This window comes from Moschus berezovskii, chromosome 14 (genome assembly GCF_049115385.1).
Source record: "Moschus berezovskii isolate FMDL1 chromosome 14, NW_MosBer_1.0, whole genome shotgun sequence".
NCBI classification, from domain to species: domain Eukaryota; kingdom Metazoa; phylum Chordata; class Mammalia; order Artiodactyla; family Moschidae; genus Moschus; species Moschus berezovskii.
In genome coordinates, this window is record NC_142473.1 from 46,548,871 (window position 1) to 46,569,503 (window position 20,633).

At 41.1% G+C, this 20,633-nt stretch overlaps 1 protein-coding gene across 1 annotated transcript; it reads left to right on the forward strand.

Annotated features, from left to right (window-relative positions):
- The first annotated feature begins 928 nt into the window (after positions 1–928).
- LYVE1 (lymphatic vessel endothelial hyaluronan receptor 1) lies at positions 929–15,104 on the forward strand. Its single transcript, XM_055423378.2, has 6 exons — positions 929–1,182; positions 4,955–5,126; positions 5,233–5,372; positions 11,641–11,964; positions 13,073–13,151; positions 13,687–15,104. Exons 1-6 carry the CDS (start codon positions 1,098–1,100, stop codon positions 13,871–13,873), a joined length of 987 nt encoding a protein of 328 aa, XP_055279353.2. The 5' UTR covers positions 929–1,097; the 3' UTR covers positions 13,874–15,104.
- The last annotated feature ends 5,529 nt before the right edge of the window (positions 15,105–20,633 follow it).

Below are 20,633 nucleotides of genomic sequence, written 5' to 3' on the forward strand. Positions count from 1 at the left end.
CTTAGTTCCCCAACCAAAGATCCAACCCTCATCCCCTGCATTGGAAGCGTGGTATCTTAAACACTGGTACCACCAGGGAAGTCCCTATACACTGTTCCTGAAAAGGGCATTCCTTTTGGAGAAAACTAATAACCCTTTGCTCAAGGCCTTACTCTCAAGCCAGAATCCCATAATTACCATGGAAGACAAACCACTGAAACTCTAGCTGGGAAAAGAGAACATTCAGACTGCTAGTACACGTGCAGAAAAATCTCACACTCATCAAACAAAAAAGGGGAAGTCTGAGTTGAATTTTCACCTACCAGAATATGAGAAGTTATTAAAGAGAAAGTTATATAAAGGACCTCTGTGGTGATTACTATTGTAAAGTATTATTGATTTTATAAATTGCCCCCCTAGTCATGTTTTGTATGAATCTTCAGTGTGTCTGATTTCTTTGAAGTAGGAATCACCGATAGTGGGGTAGACATTTCAAATGATAAATCTTGAAAGGGAGCATGAGGATTCTGTCCTCGGTATTTAAATAATCATTTGTTTTCACGAGTCTTAGCCTCATTTCCCTACAGATCACAAGGACATGCAGTTGGGGGATTAAAAAAAAAAACAAAAATAACCCACTGATCATAGGAGGAAAAGAAGCACAATCCATGTTCAGTCCTCTTTAGAGACAGAGACATTCTTACAAGAACATAAATGAGCAGCTACACAGACAGTAATGATGAACCAGATAGGAACTGAGCTGGTGGGGGACATGGGTGGCGGCAGGGAATATGAGAATTGGGGAAACCTCCAGCAGTTCACCCTGTGCTATCTGCCTTCCTCATTTGTGTGTTTTCTGAGTCAGCATTAGCTAAATTTTCCAGAAAGCCTTCCACAAAGTACAGCCTGGGCTTTCAAGGACGTCACTCATTTCCCCCTAGTGACCTTGACAAGTCAGAAGCTTGAAAGCAGGGAAATCCGGATGTCTCAGTTATGAAGCAGAGCAGTGGGGGCTCCACATATTTCCAGAAGTCTCCATCCACTGGTGATTATTGTCTGCCTTTGATACTACCAGTGCTTATCTGACCTGCTTCTCTGGCTCTGAAGGTGCGGGCACAATGGCCAAGTTCTTCAGTCTGGGGTTGCTTCTTGCCTCCATCTGGACCACACGGCTCCTGGTCCAAGGCTCTCTCCGCTCAGAAGGTAGGTTTCTTCCTAGATGGCCAGCCTGAGGCAAGGCAAGATGCTGCATATTGTCCTTAGTCTACTAAGTTCTTGATTGAATTTCTGGGGTGGGGGTGGCCCTCAGTGTCAACAGAAGATCTCATTGGTAGGATTGTTCTGGCAGAAATGTTTTCACCATATTGTCAGCTTCACCAAAATGATTCTCACTCATCTTTATGTTATTTTGGCTTTTATTTTTGGTTATGGGAGATTTTTAATGAAAATATTTTGACACAATGAAGAGAGATCACTTGATTTTAAAAGTGCTTCATTGAAGGAGCAAAGAATGATGTGAAAATTTCTAAGAAATCATAAAGTCTGGGAAATGGTTAACTTTCACAGAATATTGGCCTGTTTTATGTCTTTGGAAGTGTCAATGTGATTGTTTTAATTTTAGTTTTACTATACTATCATGGGATGCATACATTTTTAATATGCAGTAAACAGCAAATAAACTGAAAATAATACAGGTTTGAAAATCAGCTATCAGCTCCCTACCAAAGGAATGACTTAAATGATTTCTGGGCTTTTGAGATGCCTAACTGGTAACTTCACTCTGCACTGTAGGCAAAAAAAAAAAAAAATTTTGACCACAAATCACTCAATACAGCTCTGGGCAAATGAAAATATGAGCACTTTAAAAGGAAAATTATGTGTTCCTCTGTTGGGAGATGCCCTGAAGTATAAAATATGTTGGGAACAGACATCCAGACTTGATTCAGATATTGTTGCATTCCATTTTATAAAGATTAGAGTTATAAGATTAATTTTTTTTCAAATGCCAGAATATGTTACTTTCAAATAAGTTTGAAAGTAACAAACTTATTTGATACCTCCCTGGGGAGACTCTTCACTTTTCCCCAAAATACTGCCATCAATACTCAAACTATTATGGAAATTGTTCTTTGATCCTGGTTTATCACACTCTTCGGACCATCCTCAATAATGGCAAATTTTCCTAAGGAAATTAAAATTTTGTAAACAACTGAAAGTTATCCAGAGCCATGATTAGGGAGGTGGTGCTTGATGAAGGTAAGTGGATGGGAATGGGCCCTAGTATTTTTGAGGGCCTATTTTTATATATTGTATATACAGTATGTAAACTATATATAAAAGAAATATATGCATATGTATTTCTTAAGAATACATTTTGTAGATGAAGGAACTGGCTCAGTGAGGCCAAGCAACTTGCCTAATGCCATAAAAGCAGTAAATAATAAAGCTGGGGTCTGAATTCAGCTCTATCTGATTCCTAGGTATATCCTCTTCCTCTGCACTTGCAATTTTTTAAGAAAGCTTAAGGAAGGGGTTACTGGAGGATCCCTTAGGTTCCAGCTCCCTGTTTTTGTCCTTACATAGGAAAGCATAAAATCTACGAATATTTGTCAACTGCCCACTTATTGACCCAGCCTCCACTAGGTACAAGTTATATATTTAAAAATTCTGACAAATATTTTGTAAAGATATAACCATCCCCCTTTGACAGCCAAGAATACTAACTTCCCCAAGGTTACACAGCCAATTAATAAGAGAAAAAATGGTCAAAGCTAGGTCTATTGCCCAGAATAGGTCTGTCATTAGTCATAACAATAATATTTAGAGTAAAAATGATGTATGATGAGAGAGCATCAAGACCGCTTTACAGTGTAATTAACATACCTTCCCTATAAGTATTCCCAAGACGCTGCTATAAGCAAACTTATGAGTTAAATGAGCCAAATTCCAGGACAAATGGTGTGTTGCAAGAGTTCAGTTCTAGCTCTGAGTGTGTGTATCTTCTCCCCATTGCACAGTGAGAAGCAGAACAGTGTCCTAGTTAAGAACTGAGGTTTTCGTATTAATCATGGTTGAATTTGTGCCTCCGAACTTCCACCTAGATGCTCTATATCCTTGCGCTGGGAAAGTTGCTCATCTCCCTGAACTTTAATTTTCTGTCAGAAGAGTCAGGGTTTGGCACAGAGTGGCATATACAGATGATAGAAGTTGGAATTAACATTGGCATTAGTATTAATATCAATGTTGGTGTAGGTATTAGCACTAGTGAACACAGTCATAAGAAGCTGTTCTGTCACAAACACGCATAATGGGTGTTGGCTCTCTAGTTTCTCTTTTGGCAAGAGCAGAGTATGGAAGCAAATAAAGTTATCCACAAATGCCATACATCATATTCATTTCCCGTCCCCCAGTCCCCTGCTCCACAGCAAGGTTGCCTGGAGTGCTTAGAAATGCTCTTTGCATGTTTGCAAGAAGAAACTTCCTTTAAACACCAACTTAGGCAGTGGTCAAACATTTGACTAGGCATCCAATGCACAGATCTGTGTTTAAGCAATTACCCAGGAAATGCCCTTTCATGAACTTTCGAGGGTGAAGCCCAGTAGGAATAAAGTACCTGAATGCAACGCAACTTTGCAACTTCATACAGGTCTATAAATTCCAGAATCCAGAGAGAAGGGATCAACAGAACTCTCAGATTCATTAGATTTTGAGTAAGATATTATTCACGTCTTAACTGTTCAACTGCCTCAGCTTCCCCAGGGAGATCAATCGTTAGGAATCTAAAACTAAAGTGCTTTGAAGATGATATAATGAAATTGTGTTATTATTTATTGAGCATCTACTATGTGACAGGCACTGTGCTGCTGCTGCTGCAGCTGCTAAGTCACTTCAATTGTGTCCGACTCTGTGTGACCCCCTAGACAGAAGCCCACCAGGCTCCCCCGTCCCTGGGATTCTCCAGGCAAGAACACTGGAGTGGGTTGCCATTTCCTTCTCCTGTCACTATGTGACAGGCACTGTGCTAAGAACTTTTATTTGAATTAACTGATTTAACTTTCACCACCCTATGCTGTGGGCTTCTCTTGTAGCTCAGTTGGTAAAGAATCTGCCTGTAATCCAGGTTCCATTCCAGGGTTGGGAAGATCCCCTAGAGAAGGAAATGGCAACCCACTCCAGCATTCTTGCCTGGAGAATCCCATGGACAGAGGAGCCTGGTGGGCTACAGTCAACGGAGTCACAAGAGTCAGACACAACTTAGTGACTAAACCACCACCACCCTATACAGTAGATACCATTGTTCTTTCAGTTTTCGAAATATGGAAACTGAGGCTCAAAGAGATGAAGTAGCCAGCCTAAATTCACAGAGCTGACAGGCCATCTATGCTAGATTCAAATACAGGTCTGACTCTAAAACTCCACTTCCTTTATTTAGTTTCTCTGCCATGCAAGCTTTACTATCTGACTCCTCCAGAAACTTCTGCGTAAGCCTGCCCCCCAATGGTCAGAGATGACCTGGGACTGAGAAAGTTCACATTCTATTATAACAAGTACAACATTTTTCAGCCCATCTCAGAAACAGTGCTGTCTCCAACCCACACTAGTTGGGAGTATTGCTATTATGTTTACGCAGAGCCCTGGTTTTCATCTTTTTCAGAGTCTCAGACCCCTCATTTTATAGACTCCAAAAAGGTTTGCAGCAGCTGCATCCCCTAGACTTGCCCTTGCCCAGGATCTAGTAGCCAAAGTCTCCACGTAATGAACAAGGCACCTGAACTCAGTGAGGGGGGATGGACTTGGACCCAGTGAGAGGTACAGCATGGATCCAGACAAGCACCTACCTGCCTTATCTGGGTCCTGTTATTTCTGAACTTCAGTCCCAGCTGCCATGTTGACAGTGAGTCTCTACTCAGAAGGAGAGCCCGAGGGCTGAGACAAGGACAGCAGCACCCTGAGGGGCTTTGTGATTCCTTTGCAGAACTTTCCGTCTCAGGACCATGCAGAATCATGGGGGTCACCCTAGTGACCAAAAGGACACAGCCGCTTCTGAATTTCACAGAAGCCCAGGAGGCCTGTAGGCTCATGGGACTCACTTTGGCCAGCCAAGACCAGGTTGAAGAAGCGCGGAAATTTGGCTTTGAGACTTGCAGGTGAGAAACAGACTCACAGACACTGTGGGAGCTTTGTTGGCTCTGTGTTCTTGTTCAGCAACTAGAGATCTATGTATCCATTCAATTCATGTATATTCTGTTACAGCTATGGATGGGTTAAAAATCAGTTCGTGGTCATCCCTCGAATTATCTCCAACCCCAAGTGTGGGAAGAGTGGCATGGGCGTCGTGATTTGGAGAAGTTCACTCAGCAGTAGGCACAGGGCCTACTGTCACAACTCATCTGGTGAGTTAGATCTGCAGTCTTCCTATGTGGCGTGTTTTGTCTGGATTTCAATAGCTCTATAACCAGGTATTCTCTGGTGGCTCAGAGGTAAAGAATCTGCCTGCAAAGCAGGAGACGTGGGTTCGATCCCAAGGTTGGGAAGATCCCCTTGCAAAGGAAATGGCAACTCACTCCAGTATTTTTTCCTGGGAAATACCATGGACAGAGGAGCCTGGCAGGCTACAGTCCATGGGGTCACAAGAGTTGGACATGGTTTAGCGACTAAACCACCACCACCATAACCAGTCTGAGAAGAGTAAGCCTGAGTAGCTGCAGAAGCAATCTCGGTGATGGCCATTGAATCCTCCCAAGACTGCCTCTTTGACAAGGCTAGAGGTGGCAGTGTCCCCCTCAGAGGAAAAATTTAGGGGAAATATGACAGATTGGCAATATAGAGAGAGGGTACCCCTAGAGGTTCCATCCCCTCCTCTCATCCCATAAGATAAACAGGAAGAAGGGAAGGAAACACCCATGGACAAAACAATATACTAATTTATCTCACTAAACCTTGACAATGTCCATAGGAGTTATGCTTTATCATCCCTATTTTGCGAATGAAAAAGCTTAGGTTAGAGGAGTAAGTACATTTGTCTAAGATTTCCTTACTATGAAGATTCACACACGGATCTCCTTCATTTATCCCACATTCCTTTACAGGAGTGAAAGAGCAAATGCTACATTGGATGTTTTTAAGAACAAGACCCAATTTTCATTTTATGAAGGAAGGAATTGAAGCTAGAAAATAGAACTGATTTATTTGCTCATAGTCATCTCTTTAATGTTGTTGGAAGACCTTGGCTGTCTTAGACCAAGTGCTTTACCTAAGTAACTTCTCAGAAAGCTTTTGACCAAACACTTTTTCTCCACTTATCATAAGAACTTCTGTCTCATTTATTACTTTTCACACATACTCATAAATCTGACCTTCTGAAGGTCAGCGGCTCTGGTCATTCTCTAAGATCCAGGAGGTAAAATTGCACCAACAATATTCTGTTGCCCAAAGGCAGCAATTAGATCCAAGCGGTTCTATGAACTATGGGGCCTTGGCCTCAAAAAGTCTTGAGCTTTTTCACTTCCCTTACTTCACAGATGAAATGACTATAGCTCAGAATGGAGGTTTGTCTTGTTCAAAGTCTTACAGTCAGCTTCCAGCTATGTAAAGACTAGAACACAAGCTTTTCACCAACTTTTTTCACTATCCTCCTCTCCCCACCTCATCCACCTATCACTTTTGGCTGGGGAATTGGTGGTTTGTTTGCCTGATTATATGACAGCCAACGCATGCCTGTCAGATGGCCTGGCCTTTCAAATGCCCGCCCTTCCTGCCAGCTGTCAGTGTGACAAACAAACACCCAGTCCTCTGGACTGAACGAATAGAAGTCCAGGGAGATGACTCAGGTTTGCCTGTTTCCTTCTGGTTTCATTTAGCTTGTACTTCCATTCTCTATGTTTTCTATATACTTAAAGTTAAGTATAGAGGCTTGATTAGACACACAGTTACTAGTTTGGGCAAAAATACTTGCTAGGTTAGATATTGTGTACTTTAGATCATATCCCAACAAAAGACACTGAATGTCAGTATATCCCACTATTAACAGGCTAACTTTGATCATCTGAATAAGATGGTAACTGCTGGACCTCCCTAATGAACTCAGATTTGTTTTCCCTTTGGCAACGAGGAGGGAACCTCTAGTGTGATATTTTGGCACCATGCATACCCCCAGTCATATTTTACCTAATAGTTCAAGCAGACATTGATGATCCTTGCTGGAATCAGTTATATGCAAGGCTATAAAATGTTAATTTTCTAAATACATTCTTCCTTCTACATCTGTTAGCTGGCATTCTTTGATAAAGAAGAATCTCTCTCTTTCATACATACACACACACATCTTCTCCCTCCCCCTAATACTATAATTCATATAGTACTAATACTAGAATCACAAGGATGCATAGTGTTTTACTCAGTCTGTGTGTTCAATATGTTGTCATTGATTTTACAATTATTATTACTCTATTCTTGTTGATGCTCAAATTGTCCCACAATTAGCAAGTGGAAACCCCTGCTAGTTGACTTTTGTGTCCTTTATCCCATTAGTATTTGAGCAAGTCATTGCTTTCTGTCATAATAATATGTCACAGGCTCACTTTGTACTTCCTTTATCCTAGACATGGAATCAGCCATTTATAGCTATTTCTCCAAGAGACCTTTTTAATGGGGAAGGTTAATTAGAAACCAAAATCTGCATGCAAGTTGTTCTAATTAATACTCTCGTTTTCATTACTTCTCAGACCTTTTTAGTGGGCAACTAGGAATACATATGTGTGTATGAATATACACTGGCAGCTTTTTTCCCTTACATGGTAAATTAATGTTTTCAATAAATAATATTAATATATTTTATTATCCTATAATATTTTCAAAATTATAAAAACAACATTATTAAGATTATAAACCTACTGAATGGAATTTGCAGTTCATTTGCATTTCTTTTAGTTCTCAGGAGGTATCTCTCTGAGAATGTACTGTCAGAGAATTATATATAAAATTGACTTGAGAAAATTTGCTACCCTTTGAAAATAAATTAGGTTCACTTGCTTCTGTTTTCCATCTTTGTGAGGATCAGAGTTACCCTAGCCTTCATCTTGCCACTGACCTGGATTTATTTTATGCTTCTTTGTTTTTGTAGCTTTCTTTGTTATTGCTATCTTATAGGCTCTGAGGATCAAAGTAACCTGAAACCTGACTGCAAACGTTATCTTGTTACTGCTGTCTTTGTGAACTTTGGGAATCAGACCAAAGTGCTTTTAATGCTTGGCAGGCACCATGTCTTTCATGCTGTTCCCTCTGCCACAATGCTTATCCTCTCATCACCTAGCTGACTTGTATCCTTTATTCAAGTCTGAATAAAGACTTCCTTCTTCAGAAAGACTTTCTGTACCCCTGATTCCTAACCTTTCCTCTTGGACGCCAAACACAGTGTGTTTAATAATCTATCAAAGAATTTGGCATATCCTGGAGAAGGCAATGGCAAGCCACTCCAGTACTCTTGCCTAGAAAATCCCATGGACAGAAGAACCTGGTGGGCTGCAGTCCATGGGGTCGCTACTAGTCAGACACGACTGAGCAACTTCATTTTCACTTTTCACTTTCACACATTGGAGAAGGAAATGGCAACCCACTCCAGTGTGCTTGCCTGGAGAATCCCAGGGATGGCAGAGCCTGGTCGGCTGCCGTCTGTGGGATCGCACAGAGTCGGACACGACTGAAGCGACTTAGCAGCAGCAGCAGCAGAGAAATTATATTTACTGTTTGGAGGGAAGAAGACCCAGGTCCTATCACTTCTGGGTGAGACACACTGTGCCCTCAACTGGTAAGGGGCCAGATTGCTGTTGCTCCCTTACATGGTAGCCTTCTTGCCTAACCTTAATGAACAGGGAGGCAAAGGAAACCAATTCTTATAGATCTTACAGATCATGTCATAGATTATGCTAGGTCCTACACACTTACTGTCTCATTACTCCTCGGTGAAATCACACAAGGGCACCACTACTACTTTCCAGGAGAAGTAACTTATGCCTGAAGTGTGCTCTGCTGTGTCAACAGTCACTAAGGGACAGAGCTAGGATTTAAATCTTGGGCCTTGGGTGACTTCGTCGTCACCTTTCCTGGTGATTACCACATGACAGTAACATACCAGGCCCAGGGTGGGTCCTTCACATGAATATGGTTTCAAAGATTCTAACCTGCAGTCAGAGTTGAGAACCATTTCTCTCGCCAAGATCTCTAAGATGTAAGTTCTAGAATTCCAGATACTCTGGATTCTCCTATTTCTGTGCAATTGCAATAACCTCTTTGTTGGCTCCTGAAAATTAAGTAAAAATGGCCATGTTTACTCTCTCATGTCTCTTTCATCCTCCACGTATATCCTCCTCTGCTCCATCGCTTTGGGTGGCTTCCCATCTGAGAATCTAATGTGAACTATGAAGACCTTTTTCACATAAAACTGGGTGTAGATGAGAACTTCTATATACCAGTTGGAAAGTTTGCTGACTCCAGTTGAAAATTTCTTCCCCTACAGAACAAAGTCCAAATTCTTTCCCATGGTAGTTTTAACTCTCAATACTCTGGCTCCCACCTATCTTCTCGTCTCATCTCCTTGCAGTCTTTCATGCTCCCAACATAGACACACTCTTCACGCCAGCCACATTGTGTGCCCTGTCATTTTCTGACATGCCTACACCTTCACATTTCTGGAATCTTGGGTCACGCTATTTTGACTGACTGGGATACCCTCTTCCATATTAGAGGAGCTGGAGCTCTATCCCAGCCTTCTTATCATCAAACATGCCAAGATTATTCACTTTCTGGCCCTTGAACTTCCTGTTCTCTTGGAATGCTGTTGCCTGAGATCTTCAATGACTCACTACTTTTATCATTCAGGTTCCAGCTTAAGCATCACCTCCCCAAGGAGACTGACTCTTATCACCCCTTATCCAAAGTATCTGTTCCCATTCCTGCCTCTTCCGGTTTGATCCTGTTTAATTATCCTCTCAACAATGATCATCTTCTGAAATTTCTGGCTTATTTTGTGCTTTTTTATTATCTATATCCTTCTTTCCAATAACATATAAGCCCCTCATGAGCAAGCACTTTGTCTTATTTGCACTATGTCCCTAGTGCCTAGCACAGAGTTGGAGCTCTTTAAATATTTGTTGAATGAGCACATTAACCCTCCACATGCTGTTAATACCATCTCATCTGTGAATCCCCAGTTATCTCTCCCTACTCTCATCAAAATACTTCTCCAGGAAACAGGAATCCCCCCCTTATTTGATTCTGTATTTGAACTGTATTCTCAGTTCCAAGCACAGTGTATCGTGTTCAGTATGCTTTTCCCCCTGATATTTAAAAATGTTCATTTTTTGAAGGAAGAACTTAGCACATGCTCAAGAAGAGAAAATGTAGTTAGAAATCCAGGGCAGCATTAGTGGTATAGTGGTGAGCAGAGCTGCCTTCCAAAGTCCAGGGCAGAGATCAAGGATGATGCCTATTTGAATAGAGGTCTTTTCAAAATAAAAAGAATAGTATAAAACACTGACTGAATTCATGTGGGGTCAAAATGTTTTATCACATTCACCACAGACTAGGTTGGTAATTTTTACTTAATTTTAAAAAATAATAGAATAACTTTTCCTTTATGGCTAACGTTCCAGCCAATGCTACCCACTCTCACAAATAACTAGGGATTTAAAAGAGATACAAATGCATGTTGGAATATATTGCATGGCTCTAACACTTACTGGCTACATGACTTTGCGCAAGGTGTTCAATTTCTCTGAATTTCAGTTTCTCCTATACAAATTACGGTTTTATAAAATTGTAAATGAAGTACCATGGTTGACTCAAGAGTAAGATATTCATCAAATGCTAGTTTCCTCTCTACCACATGCAACAGATTGGAGAGAAAGCCAACATCCCTCCTCTGACCCCCACCTCCTTTAGAAACTTTTTTTTTTAATGAACACGGAAAAATCTGGTTTTAGTAAATCTTTGTCCTGAAGTGGTGTCATGTATGTATGTTTGGCCTCCCCATCTACTCCTTTCTTCATTTCACATTTCCCTCCTTCCTTTAATCATCAAATATTGAGCATGTACTATGTGCCAGGCATAGTACACAGAGCACGATGACCAAGACAGACAGGAGTCCTGCTCCAGGCAGCTCATGGTCCAGTGGGGAGCAGTGTAGTGAGAATCACGACAAAGGAAATACCAGGAGATACATGACTGCAAGTCGAGGGATCCAGACTGGCCTTCAAGTCTGTCTAAGAAAGAGATAGTCAGTTTGAGACCTGAAGGACAAGAAAAGCTTAATAAAAAGGGGCTTCTTACGGGTGAAGAAAGCATCCTGGTCAAAGACTTGAATGTGAGAGAAAGCACATCAAAGAACTGACGGAACTCCATTATGGCAAGGGAAATGAGAGAAAGACTGACCAAGTGAGGCAGGCCATGTCAGCAGGCTCCAGGTCATGAAGGACTTCATGGGCCATGCAGTATACTGAGGGAAGGATTCTAAAGAAGAAATGATATGATTAGATTCACATTTTTGTAAGACCATTCCAGTTACGGTATAAAGAGAAAGAAGGAAAATAAGATTAGAGGCAGACAGACCACTTAGGAGGCTATTTCAATACATACTTCTTATTTTACTTTTCCCTCCCTGGACAGATACTTGGATTAACTCATGCTTTCCAGAAATTATCACCACCGATGATCCTTTATTCAACACTGAAACTGCAGCATACACAACAAACATGATGGTCACAACAAAATTGATGGTCAGCGACAGTACACACTCAGAATTGTCTACTGATGGTCCTGACTATGATACAACAACTGTGGCTCCCCCTCTGGCTTCCACTTCTACTCCACGGAAAAGAAAATTAATTTGCATAACAGAAGCTTTTATGGAAACTAGCACCATAGCTACAGAAAGAGAATCGGATATTCAAAATGGACCAGCCTTCAAGAATGAAGCTGTTGGGTTTGGAGGTAAAAACTTTCTGTCCGTATTGTGTGTGTATGTGTGTGTGCATGTAACAGACAATACATAGAAAGTAGCCTGTATCCAGATTGGGCACTCAGGACCTGACAAATATTAATGCAAATAAAAGCTTGATGCAAATTCAAATTTCATATAGTCATAGAACTTGAGGTCTCCAGAGAACCTTAATGATTAAACTAAAAATCATGAGTCTAAAGGGAATCCCTGGTGACTCAGCAACAGAGAATCTGTCTGCATTGCAGGAGATATAAATTTGATTCCTGGGTCAGGAAGATCCCATGGTGAAGGAAATGGTAACCCACTTCAGTATTCTTGCCTGGACAATTCCATGGACAGAGGGGCCTGAGGGGCTAAAGTCCATGGGGTCGCAAAGAGTCGAACACAACTTAGTGACTGAACCACCATGAGTCTAAAATAGATTCACTTTTCAGTAGCTTGGAATAAAATTCTAGTGATAACAGCAAAACACTTTTCTAAGAAGTGTATATATCCCCTAAGTTTTCATGGAATTGTACTGCATGAAATATCCAGATACCAATTATTTTGAAAAATCAAATGGACTCAAATATGAAGAAGTTTTAGGAGGACCTTAACCAACTAGTTTTCTTCTTTTACATGTACAAGAATGATATGTAATAAAAATCTACATTAAAAAAATAAGATAGCTTCACTTTTAAAATATAAAGACTTTTCAGAATAAATTACTATCTGTTCATATGCAGAAGTTTTAAAAATATATCCAGACACCTTAAATACCTATGACCAGTGAGTTGGTTTTCCTATTTAAAAGGAAGGGTCTTGCACTTAATTTGCTCCAAACTTATCATCTTCAAGGCCACAGACAGGAAACGGACTCTGTCATATTGCAACTAACAGAGTGGAGAGTGTGAGAGGCAAGACCAGGGATTCTACAGGCAAGAAGGAAAGAAGATCACGTGGGCCTAACGCCCTAAGTGGCCCCTGTGCGGCCACAGAGAAGGCTCTTCCCCTGCTCTGTCTGCGGTCTCCATCATGTGTAAGGATGAGTCGTTAGAAGACCAGTCCGCAGCAATGTCTGCGTGAAGGACCCACAGGCCCTGTCTCTTTCTCCCCCAGGCGTCCCCACGGCCCTGCTGGTGCTCGCGCTCCTCTTCTTTGCTGCAGCAGCTGGCCTCGCAGTTTGCTACGTCAAAAGGTGGGCTTGTTGGCGCGTGGTCAGTCTCATCATTTTTGTCGCGTCTATATCTTGTGTTTATCCAGGGTCGTCATTAGCATTTCCCTTTTCCAAATGGAGATGGCACTCCTCATACACTGTACGTGTTCTCCCTCACCTCACTCGTCCTCCCTACCACCCAAACTTCCCTACTATTTCATAACATGCATGTTATCCAGCTTGAAGATATAGCTCAACGGCTGTCCCTTTGAACATCAAGAAATGAAAAGATTGGTATCTAGGAGGAAATGGATATGCTTTATTTGATTTTCAATTCTTTGCTTTTGATGAGAGGGTTTTGAGTCCAGGCTAAAGTTTGGCCTATGAACCTACCATTCCATCTAAATGAATCCATTCAGGTCAGTATAGGTGAAGGTATTTGAGCATGCATGCATGTGTTAGCATCTCTCTGAAATAAAGGAACCCAGTGTACTATGCCAGTATAGGTCTTTACAAATCTGTTGTTCTATGTGTTATATAGAAGTCTCTCATTTTAATTTTGTGTTTATGCCTATAGGTATGTGAAGGCATTCCCTTTTACAAATAAGAACCAGCAGAAGGAAATGATAGAAACTAAAGTAGTAAAAGAGGAGAAGGCCGATGATAGCAACCCTAATGAGGAACCAAAGAAAATGAATAAAAAACCAGAGGAGCTCAAGAGTCCACCCAAAACCACAGTGCGATGCCTGGAAGCTGAAGTTTAGATGAGCAAGAAATGAGAGGACACACCTCAGGCTTATTTCCTTCCTGATACACATCCTGATCCCAGATGGGGAGCCTAAAAGGATCAGAGAAACAAGCAAGCAAGTTTACCCTTGGTTCCTGACTAGAGTCAACTCAGGGCTACCTTTCAACTCTGGAATACACCAAAGGGAATTCCCTTTTTCTTACCACAGTCCTTTCTGGATCCTACCCTCCTACCTCCAAAACTTCCTACAACCTTTCTAGCCTGGTTATGTCCTAATAATATCCCAGTGGGAGAAAGGAGATTGTGCAAAACACCAGGACCTAAACAGCTAAGCAGAACATGTTTGTCAAGTGGCCTTTATGCTGCCTGAGAATAGGTGAGCTGAGAGACAAGAAACCATTGAGATCAAGGCTTTGTCTATTGATTGACTCTACAGCGCATTTCCTTTCTTCAGCTCTGGAAAGGAAACACTTTTACCACCTGGCATGTTCTTCTGAGCCAGGCAAGAGTGAAAGAAGGAAGGAAAAGTTTAGCAACTAAAAGACATAGATTCCTATGATGTGAGACCTAATCTCTGTAAAGCCAAAATAAATAGAGGAAAAGAACGAGGCTGGGGATGTTAAGAGCATTTGTCAGTAGGGACTATAAATACAGACAGAGCAAATGTTCATCTCTGAATAATTTGAATTGAAATCACTTATCAGAAGCTACAAACATTTTTCTCTCTTGAGCTGCTGCTATTTTCTCTGGAAGAATATTCTGTTACAAGAAACTGCCCCCCCCACAAAAAAAACTCTTACAAATTTCTATTTTAATCCAAATTACAGAAATTATTAGTGAATAAAATTACTGTGTTAAAAAGCCAGTAAAGTTTAATAAACATTTGCTGAATGCCTGCTCTCTGTCAGGTGCTATGCAAGTTCTTACATTCCATAATTGAATATTATTCATCAAAATTTTCATATAGTAGAATATATGAAGATAACATTTTCACTGTTAATATCCCAGCTTGTCTACTTCCAAAACCCAATTATTTTTTTCGGATACTAACCTACTCATTATTTTCTCATTAATATGGCAACCATTAAGCCTTAATTTATTATTAACATACTTAAAAAATACATCATTACCTCTATATGCTTTTTAGATGTCACTACCAAATGTATCGCTAGCTCTCCTTCTTCCAGCAAAAGAAGCCTGGGAGGTGCAGAAATAAGTGCTGAAAAAATAAAAGCATTATTAAAGTTTCTTTGCTCTCTTATTTACACTGAGGCCTTATACCATCCATGCAATGAAGTAACCTGTTGTTTGCAAAAGTAAACAAATTTGGTTGTTGAAATATATCGGCAAAGCCAATAAACCTACGTCACCATGTGGGACTTTACTTGCTTCAGATGGGCTTATTTTAAGTAGGTCAATAATACACACATAAATTAGTCCTTTACTTAGTATTCAGGTCCTACATTCCAATATGTTTCAGAGTTCATAGGAAACTAGGGATTCAGGAGCTCTCATTTGTCCTGTGTCTCTAACTTTCTCTCTCTCTCTAGTCTTTCTCTCTTAGACTGCTAATATCTTCTTCCCCTCATCAGTAACCCCACCATTCCATGATCCTTTCAGTTCAGAGACCATAACCTGTTGGCATAGTCTTTTATGGTTGGCCCACAGAGTATTCTCTTAAAATTAGGTTTACTTGCCAAGAATTAAACATCAAGAGATTTCATATTTATACTTCTGTTCCCTTGAAAACTGGCAAGATCTGGAACTAGAGAATGCTTACTGCCTCATAGTTTCCATAGTTGCTGATCCTGAGCTGTGGCTGCCCCTGTAAGTGGACAGTTCTCTCTGCACCTCACCGCAGTCCTCACCATTCCCGACTGCAACCTCACACCAAAGGAAAGGTGCCATTTCCTATGAAACTTCTAGTACTGTTGCCTTTTTGTTTTTCACACCCAGTCCATTTCATTCATTGACAACATGCCTGGCTGGCCCTGAGGTCTAAAAATTTATCACCCTGGTTTGTCAGTCCTTAAGCTTAATCATGGAGAAGAACATGACAACTGACTCCAGTATTCCTGCCTGGGAAATCCCTTGGACAGAGGAACCTGGCCGGCTGTAGTCCATGGGGTCGCGAAGAGTCCGACACAACAACAACAAAGCTTAATCAGCTTCAACCAGTTCACAAGAAGTGAAGAAGAAAAGGGGAAAAAAGCCTCAGTGGGGGGTCTTCCATCTGTGGGGTTTAGCTGGAAAAGAATCAGCTCTTCTACACTAGGTCTTCCATCCATGAGTACCTACCACACTTGTTGTTTTAGTTGCTAAGTCGTGTCCAACTCTCTGAAATCTCATGGACTATAGCCCACCAAGCTACTCTATTCATGGGATTTCCCAGGCAACAATGCTAGAGTGGGTTGCCATTTCCTTCTCCAGGGAAACTTCTCAATCCAGGGATCAAATGTTCTCTACCAAGGGACCCGCATCTCCTGCTTGGCAGGCGGATTCTTTACCACTGAGCCACCAGGGCCTATCTACCATACAGGATCTTGTTTTAATTTAGACAAGACTATGCCCTATTCCGGAGAAGGCGATGGCACCCCACTCCAGTACTCTTGCCTGGAAAATCCCATGGATAGAGGAGCCTGGTAGGCTGCAGTCCATGGGGTTGCAAAGAGTCAGACACGACTGAGCAACTTCACTTTCACTTTCATGCATTGGAGAAGGAAAGGGCAACCCACTCCAGTGTTCTTGCCTGGAGAATCCCAGGGACAGGGGAGCCTGGTGGGCTACCGTCTATGGGGTGGCATGACTGAAGCAACTTAGCAGCAGCAGCATGCCCTATTCAGGAGGAGGGAGGAGGCGAGACTGAAGCTCTACCCAGCCACATATAACTGCTAGTTCAAATGTCAATTGCAAAAATACTGATGAAAATGTGTAACTTCCATCATTATGGAAGAAAGGAAATAAGAAAAGAAAGAAAGGAGGGAGGGAGGAAGGGAAGAAACTGTCATTTATTGAGCACCTACTAAGTGAGTGACAGTCATTTTCTCATGTTGTTCTATTTAATCGCCACATCTTCCCTGAGAAGGATTGTTCCTGTCATTTCTTATTATTAGAAAGTTTGATTTTCAAAGGAGTTTAGTCACTTTTCTGAGATCACAGGCCTAGTTAAATGGTGAAGAAGCGAAGTGAAGTTGCTCAGTCGTACCCGACTCTTTGGGAGGAGCCTACGAGGCTCCTCCGTCCGTGGGATTCTCCAGGCAGGAGTACTGGAGTGGGTTGCCATTTCCTTCTCCAGGGATCTTCCCAACCCAGGGATCGAACCCAGGTCTCCTGCATTGGAGGCAGATGCTTTAACTCTGAGCCACCAGGGAAGCCATGGTGAAGGTAGGGTTCAATTCCAGGTCAGAATGACCACAGAGCCCACACTCCTTCCCCTACAACACCGGACTTCCCTTGCAAATGACAATGTAGGGATGTAAACCATTCCAATATGCAAGGTTGAAATCAGTCACTTGCCAAAAAACACAGAGGTGAAATAAGAAAAACAACTCAGGACTCCTGTCCCAACTTAAGGGAATTTTTCTTAAAATCCATTGCAATAACAAGGGGAAAAGAGAACTGCTCCTTCCTTGAGGCAGATACTGACCTCAGCAAAGACGTGCCTGATTCAGTTCATAGGATCAGAAAATGTAAGGCTCAGAAGGACTCAAGCTTCTCTAAACTCTGTTTTCATAGTTAAAAAAAGAAGCCCAGTGTCAGAACCAACTAGAAGTAGATCCTGGTCTAGAAGTTTCCTCTTTCCTAGGCAGATTCTCTTTATTCTCCACTGAACAAAGAGAAATTGGAAGAATGTGAGGGGGCATCCCAGGTCAGACCTACAAGTCAGCCTACCAAAGCCAGTTCTAGAAAGAGGCTGGTAGATAGCCATACGATTACATTTGCAGGTGGTGCAAAGGATTTCCCTGCCCAGAAATGACTTCTTCATGCCTGTCTCACAGGCTCAAATACTATAGATGCACTCCTTTGGACAAAGTTACTCTGTCTTGGGAAGGAGTCCTCTGTAAAACTGCATGCTTATAAAGTCCAAGCCAACTGTCAGATATTAACATGCCAATGTGGGTCCAATGAAGACATGCTGATTTCCAAGCGTAGAAAACTTGAGTAAAACAGATGGCTTGAGACCCAGCACATGTTTGCATGTAGTAGGAGTTTCTAAATATCCGTTGGCTTGAACAAAATTGAATCATATTGACTTTCAAGCCAAAGAATGCTATGTTTTTACATTTTATTGTACTTCTGTAGACCTTTAGCTAGTGCCCAAAGCAAAATCAGTTGCTTTGGGGAAGAACAAATTTCTAAAGATAATAATAATACTATGCAAGTAAATAAACTCTTCCTAAGGAATGGAAGAGTCACTCACACACTGAAAAGAAAAGGTTTAGGTATCCAAACAGGACAAAAAGCAATTATTTGTCAGTTCAGTCTCCTGCTGCTGCTGCTGCTAAGTCGCTTCAGTCATGTCCAACTCTGTGCGACCCCATAGACAGCAGCCCACCAGGCTCTGCCATCCCTGGGATTCTCCAGGCAAGAGCACTGGAGTGGGTTGCCATTTCCTTCTCCAATGCATGAAAGTGAAAAGTGAAAGTCGCTCAGTCATGTCTGACTCATAGCGATCCCATGGACTGCAGCCTACCATGCTCCTCCGTCCATGGGATTTTCCAGGCAAGAGGACTGGAATGGGTTGCCATTGCCTTCTCTGAAAGTAGCTGCTATGAAGGTGAATTTTATAGTCACTAAAACTCAAGTGGATTTAAGAACCTCTAAAATCACATGCCAGGTTAAAACTATAAATTGTCTCTTTTTTTTCTGCTATTTTTATAAGTTGAAAATGGTTGAAGATTGGCAATTTCATATGGTTCACCCTAATACATAAAGTAATATGAATGAAATTCTAATTATAAAAGCATGACAAATACTATTATACTGCTTTAGAAATAGTGTGCATTAACCAGTACTTTGTTTTTATTATTTATGGGTTCAAGAACAGGTTACAATCCTTATTTTTACATCAATCCTTTTCCAGATTTGAAAACATAAATAAATAATTGCTCTACCTAAACTACTTTAAACAAACCTGGGTAAATTTACTTAGAGCCTAATCTATTTCATTTGGCAGCTTTACAAGGTTTGGAAGAAAAAAAAATATGGTCCCTTTAAGAAGGCAGTGTATAAATGGAAAAATCATTAAGCAGGAATTAAAAGCCTTCAGTAAGTTGGGAGTAAGATGGAAAAATTAAAAGCAATTTGTGCTCACACAGTAACAGTGTAAAATAAGTTGATTAACACCTTTCTTTTAAAATTAGCATTCCTGAACATATTTAAAAATTTTTTTCATTGAAGTATAGTTGATTTACAATGTCTTAGTTTCTGCTGTACAGCAAATTGACTCAGTTATATACATATATACATTCTTTTTTACATTCTTTTTCATGGTGGCTTATCCCAGGATATTAAATATAGTTTCCTGTGCTATATAGTGGTGTTTTGTTGTTTATCTGCTCTGTAATAGTTGGTATCTACTATCCCCAAACTCCCACCCATCCCTCCTCCACCCTCCTCCGCCATCACAACCACCATCCTGTTCTCCCTGTCTGTAAGTCTTTCTGTTTCGTAAATAGGTTCATCTGTGCCATATTTTAGGTTTCACATATAAGTGATATCATATGGTATTTGTTTTGCTGACTTACTTCACCTAGTTGAAGTACTCTCTAGTTGCATCCATGTCCTTAAGACATGAGATGAGAATCACCAGAAGCCAAGAAAAGTTCAACAACGGAGACAAAAGAAAGATGTTACAAACCTCCTCAGGTTCAATGTAAATAAAATTTAGTTGCTTACCCCATAACAGTCTATATGCAAGGTCAGGTTTGACCTCAGAGCATTTTTTAAACACTGAAATCAGCCGAGAGCCTTCTTTTTCCCTTTCCACATTGTGTTCTTTGGAAAGAAGTCACAATACACAACCCATAGTTAAGTAGCGGAGTTAAGTGCTGCCTCCTTGGAAGTGAAATGTCTACATAAGTTACTTGTAATTCTCTTGCACAGGATACTGACTTAATAATCTCCTTAATTTATTCAATAGCTTATTTTTATCAACATGGGTTAATGAATATTTATTACTTTAGTATCATCCAATACTATTCACAAGCTTGCATGTGTGCGTGCTAGGTCGCTTCAGTCGTGTCCCAGTCTTTGCAACTCTATGGACTGTAGCCCACCTATGGACAAAGGACAGACTCTTCTGTCCATGGGATCCTCTAGGCAAGAATATTGGAGTGGGTTGCCATTTCCTATTCCAGGGGATCTTCCCAACTCAGGGATCGAACTCATGTCTCTTAAGGGCATACGGTTTCTTTACCACTAGCACCACTTGGGAAAACTCCAGTACTATTTCATTTCTTTTTTCTCAAATTGCTCCAGTTTTGACCATTAGGAACTCTTTTCATTTGCTCCTGTGTCCCTTTGGCCTACTCCCGTAATTGTGCTTTTATTGGTCACTTCCTTACCTTCTGGCACTATACAATGATCCAGGAGCTAGAAGGCAGAAAAAGGGAGAGACTAGCTTTGCACAACTTCAGCAATTGACTAGAGGCAAGCATGATTGTGGATCACGGCTTTTCTGCAGCAAAGTTCCAGAAGCTAACCTAACTTTATGGGTGGTGGGAAGCAGCTACAGTTGTAGCTTTCACACTTAGGTTCTAAGTCCTTCCAACAAT